At 52.6% G+C, this 13,830-nt stretch overlaps 1 protein-coding gene across 5 annotated transcripts in view; it reads left to right on the top strand.

Annotated features, from left to right (window-relative positions):
• LOC116463287 (phosphatase and actin regulator 3-like) overlaps positions 1 to 13,830 on the top strand; it is a 271,936-nt gene that overhangs the window by 173,445 nt on the left and 84,661 nt on the right. For all 5 annotated transcript variants that reach the window (XM_032146324.2, XM_032146327.2, XM_032146323.2 and 2 more), the window contains exon 4: positions 4,979 to 5,161. In XM_032146324.2, coding sequence (XP_032002215.1) covers positions 4,979 to 5,161 — 183 coding nt within the window. The remainder of the gene's footprint in view (positions 1 to 4,978; positions 5,162 to 13,830) is intronic.

Below are 13,830 nucleotides of genomic sequence, written 5' to 3'. Positions count from 1 at the left end.
CAACTCACGACCACGGTGAGTGCAGTGAAGGACGCAGCACCCTAAGGTCATGAGACAGGACCTGACCTGGTCCTCGGGGGCCGGGAGATGTTTGAGTCAGGTCCAAAGGTGGGCAGGAGGACCTAGGCAGGTTCTCAGAGTTTGTTGGATACTAGGATCACCTGGAGAGCTTTCATAACCCTCCACCGCTCAGGCAGCAGTTAAATTAGATGCGCTGGGCGTGGGACCCAGGCAGCAGTGCTTCCTCATCCTCCACAGCTGATTCCAACTTTGATGCAGGAAGGTTGAAAAGCCAAGAGACAGAGGGAAGCGGGGAGTGACTGCCAGCCCACAGGAGCAGCAAGCGCAAGTTCCCCGCGGTGGAAGGGACCTTGAGATGGTGGGTTGGCCTGGAGGAAAGGAGGAAGCAGGAAGCAGGAAAGGGAGAGGGGCTTGGGTCAAGACGCCTCCCAACTTCCCTGCCCACACACCGGCTGGGGTGGCAGAGGCATGACCACGCTGCTGGGGGAGCCTGGGGCGGCCACAGTGCTCGTGGGTGGGGTCTGCGAGGAGCCCCAGTGTCTCTGCAGGGAAATATCAGGGACGGGGCAGCAGGGGTTGCTCTGGGAGGGGACTTGGACTTGCTTTTCACAGTCGACTCTTCTGTGCTGCTTGAATCCTTTACTGTGTGCCACCTGTCATCAACCTGTAATCAATGTGCTGTAATAACAGGATCCACGCAGATGCTTGGCCACAGGCTCCCGGCTAAATCCTTCCCTGCACCGCAGTTTCCGTCCTGCACTAGCTTCAGAAATGTCTTTTCTCACTGGGTCGACCCGAGGTCAGACCCTGTCTGTCCCTAATCCTCCTGGTGCTGGGTCACCGGGTCCTCTTGCAGGATGACTGGAATTGTTGGCGGTGGCGGTGCACCTGCCCTCTCCGGCTCAGGGGAGGACCAGGCGTGAGGGCTGTTGCTCTGGGGTAGGCACGCGGTGCCGCCGCCTCTGCTGTGGATGGGAGGACTCGCCAGGGTGAGGAGCAGAGGGGCTTTCCTGGCTTTGGGGTTGAGGAACCGGCTTCAGCCACCGCCTTCCACTGCTGGCTGGGACGAATCTGCAGCCGGAGGCGCCCTCCTGTGGCCGGCCAGGCTCATGAGCCTCCCTGCAAGGTGGACGGGACTTGACGCAGGACAGGCCCTGTGAGGCTGTGGGAGTGGATTGTCAGGGACTCCGGAGCCTCATTTGAGCCCCCTCGAAACTCACATTTGAACTTCCTTGGCCAGGACAAACCCCAGGATTGCCCTCTGCCCTGCACACGCGCACATATGCACACACACATGTACACACACACATTGGACACCCTGGAGCTTGCCCTGAAGCAGGTGGGCAGCCTGGTGGAGTGAGCTGGACTCTGGGCAGGGCCAGAAGAAGAGAGCCCGCCAGCTCCCGGGGGTTAGGCAGCACCCAGGGCATGAGTGTGCTCCCCCTGGGGTGTTATTTTATGATCGATGGTCTGCTTTATGAACCACTCTGACCCCATCCCCTCCTGTTCCTGTGACTCTAGTCATCAGCTTGGACCTAGGAAGGACCCTGCTGGTGGCATTATTACATTACTAGATGTGTGCAGTGGCCAGTTGTGCCCTGGGGAGGGCAGAGGGGACCCCTCTGCTGTCTTCAGTGCTCCTTCCACCCTCGTCTCAGATATCCATGACTAAGCGAGGCCAGACCAAATCTCTGGCACAAGGGGTCCCCTTCCCCAGTCCCCTTGCCCTGGTCCCCAGCCCACGTTTCTCTGTGCTAGACACTGTTTATGTTCTGAATGACTTTCCTCCATCTCCCTGTATGCGTTGACTTGGCATTTTCTTAAATAATTTAAGGAATTTCCTACCCCGTCATTGGGTATAAAAGAAGAGAGTTTATTACTCTGTGCTGTGTTCAGTGACCTGAGATTGACTAGGCATTCTTTCCTCAGGGAATTGGACAGTGACAAATCAAGTCTGTCTGGTTTCCATGTGGTAGGAACGCTGGGGGACACATGTCTGCACGTGTGCACACACATGCACGTGCACATATGTGCACCCACCTGTGCTTGCACTGTGCACATGTGCCGTGACACACGTGTGTGCCTGCATGTGCATCTATGAGTGTGTGTGCATGTCTGCAGCACATTCCCTCTCACTGTGGCTGCTCAGGCGCACTGCTCTGCGCTCCCCTCTGCAGCCCTCAGAAGGAGAGTGGCTGGGGAGGGGGGGAGGCTGACCTTTCGGCGAGAGGAGCAGGGCCTGGGTTCCCACCACCCCCCCAACCCCTCCCCAACCAGCGTTTCTTAGCAACAGCCCTGCCACCAGGGCTATTTTGGGAACTGAAACTTTTCATTGACCATGATTATGAGCTGGCGCTCCGACCGCAACCCAGAGAAGTCCTGCAAGGGCTGCTAAGCTGCAGAAGCAGGGGAAGGTTCAAAGACTGTGGAGGGGCGTGGTGCTTTTGTGAGTCTGGAGACCTCAGGGCCTTCCAGGTTCAATGATCTGGCCTTTTTCTAGTGGGAGTTGTGAGGATTTTGATGATGATGATGGAGGCATCCTTACTATTAATAGCAGTGACAGTCATGGCAGCAAAAGACCTGTGCATTCTAAGGTCTGGTGTCCATAACTGCAAGTGGTAGGTGGCAGCCTTGCCTGTCACATAGGGTAGGTGTGAAGCTCAAGCTGGCAGAGCCCTGTGCTCCCCCCCACGCCAGCTCTCACATTCCCTGTGTGTTGCCAGGGACCGGGTAAGCTGTGCTGTCACAGTTGCACGTCAAATGCGAGTCAGTCACGAGAAGGGGCTGGTTTCAGTGTTCAGCTTTGTGACCTCTAATTTTGTCTACTCGGTGAGCTGTCTTGGCTTGTATCTGGGTTGGTAGGCTCTTATAGCCAAGGGTCAAATCTGGCTCGGGACCTGTTTTTATGTGGTCTTTGAGCTAAGAATACTTTTTAGATAGAAAAGACTTTCATAAAAATTAAAAACAAAATCAAGGAAGAGTTGCAGCACGGGGGATACAGCACGTGGCCCACAGAGCCCGGCACATTCGCCATCTGCGCCTTATGGGAAGAGCCTGCCAGCCTCGCCTGGACCTCTGGGCAACTGACGCGGCTGCATGGATGAGATCGTCCAGCCCCAAATCTCCAGACTTCTGGCGTGGCTGACCTTTTCATTCTCCCTGGAGGAGACATGTGCAGCAGGGGGAATATGATCAGCAGTGATGACAAGCTCAAATCTCTTCCAGGGTCCCAGGCAGGAAATGGGTCTGGCACGAGTCCTGGGTGTGGTGAGAACTCTGGAGGGAGAAATGGTTCTGTCCTAAGCCTGCGGTTAGCAGATGGGCCCAAAGGTGCAGACCAAGGGGCCAGATCACTCTTGTCACCCTCCTCTTCTCGTTGTCAGAAACCATCACCAACAACATGACAGAAAGCACATGTGAAGTGCACACCTTATGCCAGACACATTCCATACCTTAGCTTCGTTAACTCTCACAGTGTTGCCACGAAGCAAGCAGAAATATTATCCCCATTTTATAGATAAGGGAATTGAGATCCAGAGGAAGTTGCTATTTGGGACGCATGATGGGGGGGTGACCGTATACCGTTTGTCCAAACAGGACACTTTTAGGAGTGAAAGGGACACTGTTGAAGGACACAGGGATGGCAGGTAGGAATCAGGACTGACCAGGGCTTATGGACCCTGACCCTGAAGTAAATGTTGCCTCCTCCTTCCACTGCCAGGATGGGAGGTGTGTGGAAGGAGGTCAGCGTAGGCTAGCATCCCCAAACGGCCACCTCGTGGCTGTGTCGACATGTGCAGGTCACACTGCCCTCTGCACTGGGCCTCCAGGAACCGCTGTAGGGATTGAGAGGTGTCCTGCAGGGCCATGTGGAGGCTTTGTGCATGGGGCTGTAACGTGCATCTCAGTGACGTGACTGCGACTTGCTGGCCGAGGGCCCTGCCATCCTACAGTTGGGTAACTGGGCCATTTATTTTGCTCTCCAAGTGCTGAGCCCCTCACCATTAAGGTGCAAACCCAGGGATGGCAAGTGAAGGGCCAGACTCTCAGAGGCTGCAGCAGCCGAGCTTCAAGACAGAGAAAGCACCAGGTCCTTCCTTGCGCCCTGCCAGTGCCTCCCCTTCTGGGAAGGCTGCCTGTCAGACCTGGGGACCCCGGCTCTGTGTTCCCTCCATCCATGAGTGTGCCCCATTCCTGGGCTCACGGTGCCATGTGTGGTCATCTGCATGGCTTCCTCAGAGTGTGAGACCCCTGGGGGCAAGGACTGTATCTTATTAACCTCCACCTTGCCAGGGTCTATTACAGTGCCAGACACGTAGCCGGTGATCAATAAACGCCTGTTTAATTCCTGGCTGAGGGTCAAACGGTGGGTGAAGAGGTGCGTTGGTTCTCTGCAGCCATGACAACCCCTGCATCTCAGAGACCTACAGCAATCACCGTTTGTTGTCCCCTGTCTGGGTTGGCCTATGATCTGCCCCATGGGTCTGCTGACTTCAGGGCATGTCTTCAGGGCAAAGGTCCAGGGAAACAGGAGGGACAAGCAGGGATGTGCAAGCACTTCTCATGCCACTGCTGCATCATACCCACTGTGTCCCATCGACCAAAGCAAGCCCCAGGGCAGAGGCCGGGGTCAGAGTGGGGCCACTGCAAAGGTGCATGGCAGTGGGTGTGGGCGCGGCTCAGGGGCACTGTGCAGTCTCCCACAGGTGTCGGAGGAAGAGTGCACACAGGGAGTGGGGTGCAAGAGCAGAAACCAGGCTAGGGTGTGCTGAGGTGCCCAGGGCTCCCCTGGAAAGTCCGGACTTGGAGAGGGACTCCTAGGGTGTGTGGTGAGGGGGAGAGGGGTGGGGGACCACCGAGAGCCTAGAATGGATACTTCTCAGAAAGACTCTTGGGATGACGGAAGGGATGAAGGAAGGGAGGCGCAGGCCCAGCTGACAGCTACATTTCCTTGTAGATGCTGAAAGCAAAACTTGCAACCCCGATGGAGGACCCCGATCTGTACAGAGTGAACCACCCACTCCCAAGTCGGAGATGCTGACTTCAGAAGATGCCCAGCCCGGAAGCCCCTTGGCCACTGGGATGGACCAGGTCTCCCTGGACAAGCCACTGTCCTCAGCCGCCCACTTGGACGATGCAGGTACTGGCTGGAGACCACGCGAAGTTGAGCTTCTCCTAGAATGGCCATATGTCCCCACTGGTGTCCTTAGCTATAGCTTAGGCAACAGCCCTCGTAGAACATTGTTCTCAAGAGAGCTGGGCCCGTGCTGTAAGCGCTGCCATGCTGTGCTGCCTGGCTGGGTTGAAGTGTTTGCTGGGGCACTTTTCTCTACTGTCTCTTTCCAGGTCTGGCACAGCCGATAAGTGAAGGTACTTAACAATGTTCATCTCTCTGGCACACCTACCCGCCTCCCAGGGCATCTTTGTGTTTCTCTGCGAACTTCTAGGCAGGAAAGTGCTCTCTGGAGGAGCAAGTGCCCAGTGGGGGGATTTTAGTGACTCTAAAAGGGGTAGGACGTAGGGTTGAGGGACTTTTCTGTGGCCGAAATCCTGCCACGGGGGCCTCTTGGCCTAAGAGATGCTTAAGTCCCTGCATGTGTGCATGCCTGGGAGCTGGTAGGTGCTGATGCAGGCTCAGCATGCTGCAGCCTATGCGGGGCTCTTCTGCTGCTTCTTGAGGGGAGTTGGGCTTGGGGCCTTGCTCCAAGCCTCAGTTTCCGTCTGTTAAATGGGAAAAGTAATGGACCTACGTCAGGGTCGTTTGGAGGGTGGGAGGAACTCAGCACACTGTCTGCCGTGTCCATGACTATTATCAAAGGCAGTAGGGGCTTTGCGTCGTGGTGGTTGTTTTTATTTTAATTGAATAGACCAGGGCACTTCCCAAGGATAGGGGAGAAGGGAGGAAGGATAGAGGGGAGGAAAGCAGGAACTGGCCACAGAAACCTGCAGATGCTTCACCAGCTCCTCCTCCTCCTCCCCCACCTGGCAGAGTGATTCTTCTGGAGCTTCACTGTTGACTTGGAATCCTGATGTCTCGTAAAATTTCAAGCTATAAGCAAGTCTCACACGGTTTGGGGGTGGGAAGGTGAACGCGTCTCTCCGTGAGTGTGGGAGGTTGGAAATCCAAGCCCCAGGACAGCCTGCTGGGCTTCTGCTTCAGAGCGGGTAGACACCTGGTCCTCCGTGCCCGGGACTTCCTTCTACCACACAAGGGTGGCACCACACACTCGCAGACCGCCCGTTCCACAACGCCCCTGCAGCGCTAGCAGGCACCTGCCCAGAGGCATCCTCGGCCCTCCTCGGGGGTGGCTGTGTCTCTCCAGTTTCACTTGGCTTGGAATTTGGGGTCTGAGAGTTGTGACCTCTGGAGGGTCCCAGCTCTCATGCAGAGGCCCCCTCCACACACACAGGTCTCTGTGTGCCCCAGGCATCTGACTTTGGGGCTGGCGTGGTTCTTTTTTTTTTTTTTAGTACTTTAAGTTCTAGGGTACATGTGCACAACATGCAGGTTTGTTACATATGTATACATTCGCCATGTTGGTGTGCTGCACCCATTAACTCGTCATTTACACTAGGTATATCTCCTGATGCTTTCCCTCCCCCTCCCCCCACCAAGCAATGGCAACAAAAGCCAAAATTGACAAATGGAATCTAAACTAAAGAGCTTCTGCGCAGCAAAAGAAACTACCATCAGAGTGAACAGGCAACCTACAGAATGGGAGAAAATTTTTGCCATCTACTCATCTGACAAAGGGCTAATATCCAGATTCTACAAAGAACTCAAACAAATTTATAAGAAAACTCCATCAGAAAGTGGGTGAAGGATATGAACAGACACTTCTCAAAAGAAGACATTTATGCAACCCGCTGGCGTGGTTCTTAAGGCTGAGCAGAGCCTGGCCTTCCTGCCGTGGTGTGGTCCCCGCAGCCCAGCCCTTGTGTGTGGCCTGTGAGCCTCCCCAAGGGAGGCAGGGCTGCTGCTCCCAGCCCCTGCTGGGGCTCACACTGCTCCTTGGCAGTGATTTCTATCGCTCAGCTCAGGGCCTGTGCCTGCTCCCCTCAGCGTCCTCTTCTGACCTCAGACACATGCTCTCGCTCTCTCTCCAGATGCTGGGTGTGGGGATGGGTTCCTGAGAGCAGAGTGGGTCTGTTGAGATTACACATTTGTATCAAGGACCCTCTCCTGGGTGAGGCCGGAGGGAGGAGTGGGAATCAGCCAGGCAGAGAGCGAGGTGCAGAGCATCCCAGAAAGGGGAATGACATGCAAAGACGGGGGACAGGAACACACACGTTTTCTGTAAAGGGCCAGAGAGGAAAGAGCATCAGTTCTGCAGGCTGGAGGTGTCTGACGCAGCCACTCACCTCTGCCCTCATAGCACAAAAGCAGCATCGATGGTGAAAGGGTGGGGCTCTTGTCGGTGGAACTTTATTGATTAAAAACAATCCAGGGCCCGGTGAGGTGGGTCACACCTATCATTCCAGCACTTTGGGAAGCCAAGACAGGAGAATCACTTGAACCTAGGAGTTCAAAGTCATCCTGGACAGCATAGCATGACACTGTCTCTACAAAAAAGTTTTGTTTTTTGTTTTTGGTTCTAATTAGCTGAGTGTGTGGGCACACACCTGTAGTCCTAGCTACTCATGAAGCTGAGGCAGGAGGATAAGCTGAGCCCAGGAGGTCAAGGCTGCAGTGAGCCGTGATCACACCACTCACTGCACTCCAGTCTGGATGACAGAGCCAGACCCTGTTTCAAAAAAATTTAAAACAAACAGCCCACAGATTGGAGAGAGAGAAGAGGCCTGGCAGGTTTTCCCTGAGGGCAGCTGGAACCCCCAGGGATGGAGAGACAATGGGATTTGCCTTGTAGGAAGCGCTCTGCTGGTGACTAGGCAAGACCTGGGGGAGACTGGAGCCGCCTGGTTCCCCGGGGACTTGTCTTATTCCCAGCTTCCCCAGTGTGGGTCTTGCGCCCCTGGGGTTTGTGAGATGACTTCTTGTGAATGGCATGTGGACAGACAATGAAAAAACATTATTAATGTTTAATTAATAATGAAAATGTTTAAACATTAATAATGAAAATACTTTTCAGTAATTAAGGCAAGTAGTATTGGCTTCTCATTTTGGGCAATGATAGAGATTTGCTTTTTCTTATAAACAGCGATAAAAATGTAAATTCACTTAAAGTAAAATATAGCAAACAAAACTATAGAAAGTACAGAGGAATGTCCAAAATGTCTAAAGCAGGAGCCACAAGTCTGGTTTAAGAAAGACCATTCCATTCCTTAGGGATGCAGCTGGCTTATTAGCAGTTAGTGACATTTGTCATCATGCTGGGGATAACAAGAGGTGACACAACTGGCTGCCTGCATGCAGGGTGGGGGAGCGTGCTCTGCTAATGACTGCACATTCATTAGCTTACTTAGCCCTGGAAGCAGCCCCCAGAGATCTCACGCCCATGATGAAATGCTGGCACACAAGTAAAATAACTGGTCCAAATAACTGGAAACAGAGGGCAACGTCTTTGACATCAGGCCGACCTGGGTTTGAGACACACGGCTGAACTCCTTACTGAGCTGTGGGGCCGTGGGCAAGTGACTGAACCTCTCTGATCCTGTTTGGCCAACTGTAAAATGAGGATAGTAGTCATACTGACCTCCCAGCGTCACTAAAATTAAATTACGTGATCCCCAGAAAAGGCTTCTCTCTATCCTAACCCACACCGAGCCCTTGGAAAGTGTTTGCTGCTCCTACTGTAGCCTCAGTGTCACTCTTACCATCATCATTGTCGTCATGATTTTCATCTGTTGTCTTCATTGTCAAAAACAACCCTTGGAAAGGGACGCACTAACACACAATATTTAGCTGCCTACAGATGCTCCCAGAGAGGCCATCTCTCTAGGAGCACGTGTGTTTTGGGATGTGGGGCCACCTGCAGTTTGCTGTGGCTGGGACAACCCCGAGGCCTCATCCAGCCCTGCAGGCCTGGGATCCTGCACCAGGGACATCATTCACCTCCACGACACCAGGTCAGTGTTCGGAAGCCATGAGCCATCAGCAGCATCCCTATAAACAGGGTGTAACTTAACACAGGGACATTAAATGCACTGGTTAAAAATTTCCAAGCCAATGTTTAAAAATCAGGAGCATTCACAGCAATCCAGATGTGCAGTTTCTTTTCAGTCATCAAAGTTCAGGCCCCCCTGGATCCCTGTTCCCACACAGCCAGGGTCGCTGGAGCTGAACAGAGTCTGTCCCTGTAGATGGGTGTTGGAGTTTGCAACCCCTTCCGTGAAGGTTAAGAGCCTAGTCTTTGGAGCCAACCCCTGTGTTACTGACTTTTAATCTTCTGCTTTGGGCCTCAGTATTTTGTGATAGAAGGAGTTAAAGCCTGAGGCCACTGTGAGGCAACGCGGTCCTAGGTCTCCGGTTTCTACTGCAGAGCTCGGGGGACCAGCTGTTTGATGCTGTGTGTCTGATGCTGTCTGTTCTCTTCCCACATTCTGCACCTCAGCACCCAAGGGAGCTGCCCACGTCTGGGCCCAGTCGCTCTGTGTCGTGGGTAATTCCATGACAGACAGATGTCATCTAATGGCAGACAAAGCCAGATCCTCAAGTGGCAAATGTGTCATGTGAGTGCTGGAACCTGGGCCCTGCTTCTCTCCTTGACCTTGGACAAGTTCAGGGAAACCTCATGGGGGCCCAGAACATGGTGCCCCGTGGGTGATGGTCTACACCTGCAGGAGCCCCTGAGGTCTCTGCGGTGGTGCTCACTGCTGTCCTGAAAAGGTCAGCTGCTTTCTCTTAAAAAGCAAACCTCCCATGAGCTTTGCTGGGGGTGGGGGAGAGGGATCATCAAAAAGCACAAGGGGCTGTCCCGGGTCACTCCTGGCATCCAGATGGCAACATCCAGGACTGGAGTTGCTGCTTCCCCGTGCCCCAACCATGATGAGTGTGGGTGGCGGGGGATACATCTGAATATTGCAAATCTCTCAGGAGGAGGACACTGTCAATGATTTTGACCATTATTTTCCTCAAGCCTTTGGTTTGGTGATTTGGGTTGACTTTGGGCTTTTGTGTTTGGGGCGATTTTGCTTTTCTTGGTTTTGTTTGGATGGTGCTTGATATGGTTTGGCTGTGTCCCCACCCAAATCTCATCTTGAATTGTAGCTCCCATAATTCCCACATGTTGTGGGAGGGACCTGGTGGGAGATCATTGAATCATGGGGGCGGTTTCCCCAGTACTGTTCTCATGGTAGTGAATAAGCCTCGTGAGATCTGATGGTTTTATAAGGGAAAACCCCTTTTGCTTCATTCTCATTCTCTCGTCTGCCACCATGTAAGATGTGCCTTTCGCCTTCCGCCATGATTGTGAGACCTCCCCAGCTATATGGAACTATGAGTCCATTACACTTCTTTTTCTTTATGAATTACTCAGTCTCAGGTATGTCTTTATCAGCAGCATGAAAACAGACTAATAAGTGCCACACCAGCAACAGAGCATTCCCTACAAAGCCCAGAAGGATCTGGTGTTTTGACACAAATGGGAACAGAGTCCTCTTCAGTGTTTCTACTATGGGACAGGGGCTGAGTTCTGGCCTTCCCATGAGTGCACTAATTAAAAAGGAGAGTGACACTCGGGGAGCGTGTTCTGTGTGCACTCTATTATCTTATAACAGCCCCACATTTTTGGATGAGAAAACAAAGCCCAGAGAGGTTAAGTCACTTTCCCAGGCCATAGAGCATAAAAACAGATCAAACCCAATGGCGGGACTGGGTTTGCTCTTCACCATAACAGTCTATAGCCTAAACTCTAGAGCCAAAGAGGAGACTAACATTTGTTCTGCTTCTGGAATGTTCTGGAATGTGAGTCTAGAACAAGGACTGTCAAATTGCAGGCTGCAGGTCAGATACTGCCCATGTCTGTGTCTGCATGGCATGGAACACTGCTCTAGTGTGCTGGTCCTGGGAGCCAGGAGACCACAGTGAGGTGCCTCCCTCCCTGCGCCCTGCTCCTGTCTCGCCAGCTGGTGGCTGCCCTTCACCACTGCCTGGGGCCTATGCTGGTCCCAGCTACTCCTGGGGACTGGGCTCTGGGCAACTGCTGGTCACTGAGTGGAGGAACCTCATCTGGGAGTTGGTGAGCCACTCGGCCCGCAGCCAGCTGCCCAAGCTGAGACCAAGGATGTGTTGGGTGTACGGGGGTGGAGTACAAATGACCATGGCTCTTCACGTCCATCCTTGGGCTGGCCACCCTCGAACTCCAGAATGTCTTTAGCAGGTGATAACTGGCTGCAAAGTGTGCCCCCTGCCCTGGTAGCCCTCTCGAGAAAAGTGGCAGGGCAGAGTTTTTCCTCTTTTTGTTTAGGTTCCTATATAATATTCTTGATTTTGCCTCTTAGCCTGGAAAGCCAAAAATGTTTACTGTCTGCATCTGAACAGAAAAGGTTTATCAGCCCCTGCTCTGGAAAATAAGTGAGGATTACACAGAAAGGTGTCAGTGGAACGTGCTTAGCAAAGAGGTATCAGTAAGTTGTGAACTTGTGGCGCTGTGGTTGAGCTTCAGGTATTTCCATTCCTAGCCCTGACCCCTGCGTTGGGGTTTGTACAGTGTAGGAGCTGGTTGAGACTTCATTTGGTAAGAGGGAGCCTCTGCTGGTCCAGCCCCAAGGGAGGGGTCCCCCAAATGCAGAGAACATGCAGAGCCAGTGTCTTCTTCCACTTTTTAAAAAATTGATTCAGCACTTGAGACTTTAACAGATGTTGAAATTTCAGTTTTGACAAGATTCCAAGATACAATGGTGGCTGCACACTCACACGAGATGCAGAGGGTGGTGTCAGAGAGGAGAGGGAAGATGCTGAAAACTGTCTCCTATCCTTAGAGCCATCAGGCAGGCCAAGGATGTGAGGGTTCAGTGTGTGGTGAGGATGGATGTTTTGGGGGAGACTTTGGAGGAGGGTTTTGGTCAGTGTAGCTGGTGTGGTGAGTCTCATGGCCATCAGGGTGAAGGGTGGGGAACCCAGAGTCCCACCTTGGGCAGATGGAATGAGGGGGCCTCAGAGGCTTACCCTTTACCTTGTGCCTTAAGGCAGTGGCACTATGACCATTGACTCAGTCCTGGGAAATCCAGAGCTCCCCTGTCCAGTGCAGTAGCCACTAGCCATGTGGCTGTTTGAAATAATTAAAATTTAAGCTTGTTTTTCACTCCAGCCACTTGTCCAGTGTTCAGTGGTCATGAGGGTCTAGTGGCCACCATATGGACAAGGAAGAAACATGTCCATCGTCTCAGAAAGTGCTACTGGGTAGTACTGAGGGTCAGGGTGGCTGCACATCTACTTTGCTGTGAAACAAGGAGAGATGTAGTTTGGATTGGCCAGCCTTCCAGAGTTCTCCATACTAACAGAGACTGTAATAGCAACAAAGGCCACATGGCCCAAGCTGGAAATATTTTCTACCTGGCCCTCTGCAGGAAAGGCCTGCCAAACCCTGGTTTGGAGAATGGGTTTCCATTGGGGTGGGAAGCATTGCCAGGAGCTGGGAGGCTGGTGAGGAGGCCCAGGCAGAAGTTCTGACAGCTCACACTGGGAAACACGTGGATATTTCTGAGAAATATTTTGGAAGTAGAGTTCATGAGACTCGCCTGTGAATTAGATATAAGGGGTGGGTACAGGGTGGAGAGGATAAGAGAAGGATGGCATGGGGCATCTGGTCTGGCTGGACAGCTGGTGGGTCATGGAGCACTGAATCTGGTGAAAATAGGTGATATGGTTTCGCTGTGTCCCCACCCAAAATGTCATATTGAATTATAATTCCCACAATCCCCATAATCTCCACATGTCAAGGGAGAGGCCAGGTGGAGGCAATTGAATCACAGGGGGCAGTTTTCTCCATGCTATTCTCACAATAGTGAGTTCTCACAAGATCTGATGGTTTTATAAGGGACTCTTCCCCCTTCACTTGGTACATCTCCCTCGTGCCACCTTGTGAAGAAGGTGCTTGCTTCCCCTTTGCCTTCTGCCATGATTGTAAGTTTCCTGAGGCCTCCCCAGCCATGCTGAACTGTCAGCCAATTAAACCTCTCTTCTTTATAAGTTACCCAGTCTCAGGCAGTTATTTTTAGCAGTGTAAGAAGGGACTAATACCGTAGGGATCTGTCTGGATTAGTGCCATGTCCACAGCTTCTAGAATAGTGCCTGGAACCCATGGTTGTTCAACAACATTTGCAAGATGGGTTGATGGTTGAATGAGTAAGAGGGAAGGGAAGGCTCAGGAGAATTTGTTGTGGGGACCAAGATTCAAGTTTGGATGTGATTGGCCTCCAGATGGAGATGCCAATGTGGCCAGCTGGTAACACATGAGTCTGGAGCTCAGAGAAATGGTCCAGGGTTAACAGAGAAATGGAATCAGTTCTGAAGCTAGAGGAGTGGATGAGAATGACCTGTGAGAAGGTTAGACAGGGAAGAGGACCTAGGCCTGCATCCTGGGGCAGCCCAGGTGGACATTCAGATGCAGGAGGTGGGACCTGCCAGAGAGGCTGAGCAGAGGTGGCCAGGGCTCCAGGGGAGAACCAGGAGAGTATGTGTTGGAAAGCCAGAGGGGAAAGTGTTAAAGATGATGGATGGCTGAGTAGGGTGGCCCTGGCTCAGTGAGGGGGCCAGGCCTTGCTGGGTGGAGATGCAGTGTTAAAGGTCATCTTTCATAAGTTCATTTTTCAAAGGAGCAGATAATTGTAACTAAGCTGGGAGTGTACATGAGGTCAAGAGTGTTTGGTTTGGTTTTGGGTAGGATATTTTAGATCTTGCTGGGATCC

The sequence above is a fragment of the Hylobates moloch genome, unplaced genomic scaffold (genome assembly GCF_009828535.3).
Source record: "Hylobates moloch isolate HMO894 unplaced genomic scaffold, HMol_V3 SCAFFOLD_32, whole genome shotgun sequence".
Lineage (NCBI taxonomy): Eukaryota > Metazoa > Chordata > Mammalia > Primates > Hylobatidae > Hylobates > Hylobates moloch.
Note: the sequence above shows the minus strand (reverse complement) of the source record. Positions and strands in the feature narration are given on the sequence as shown.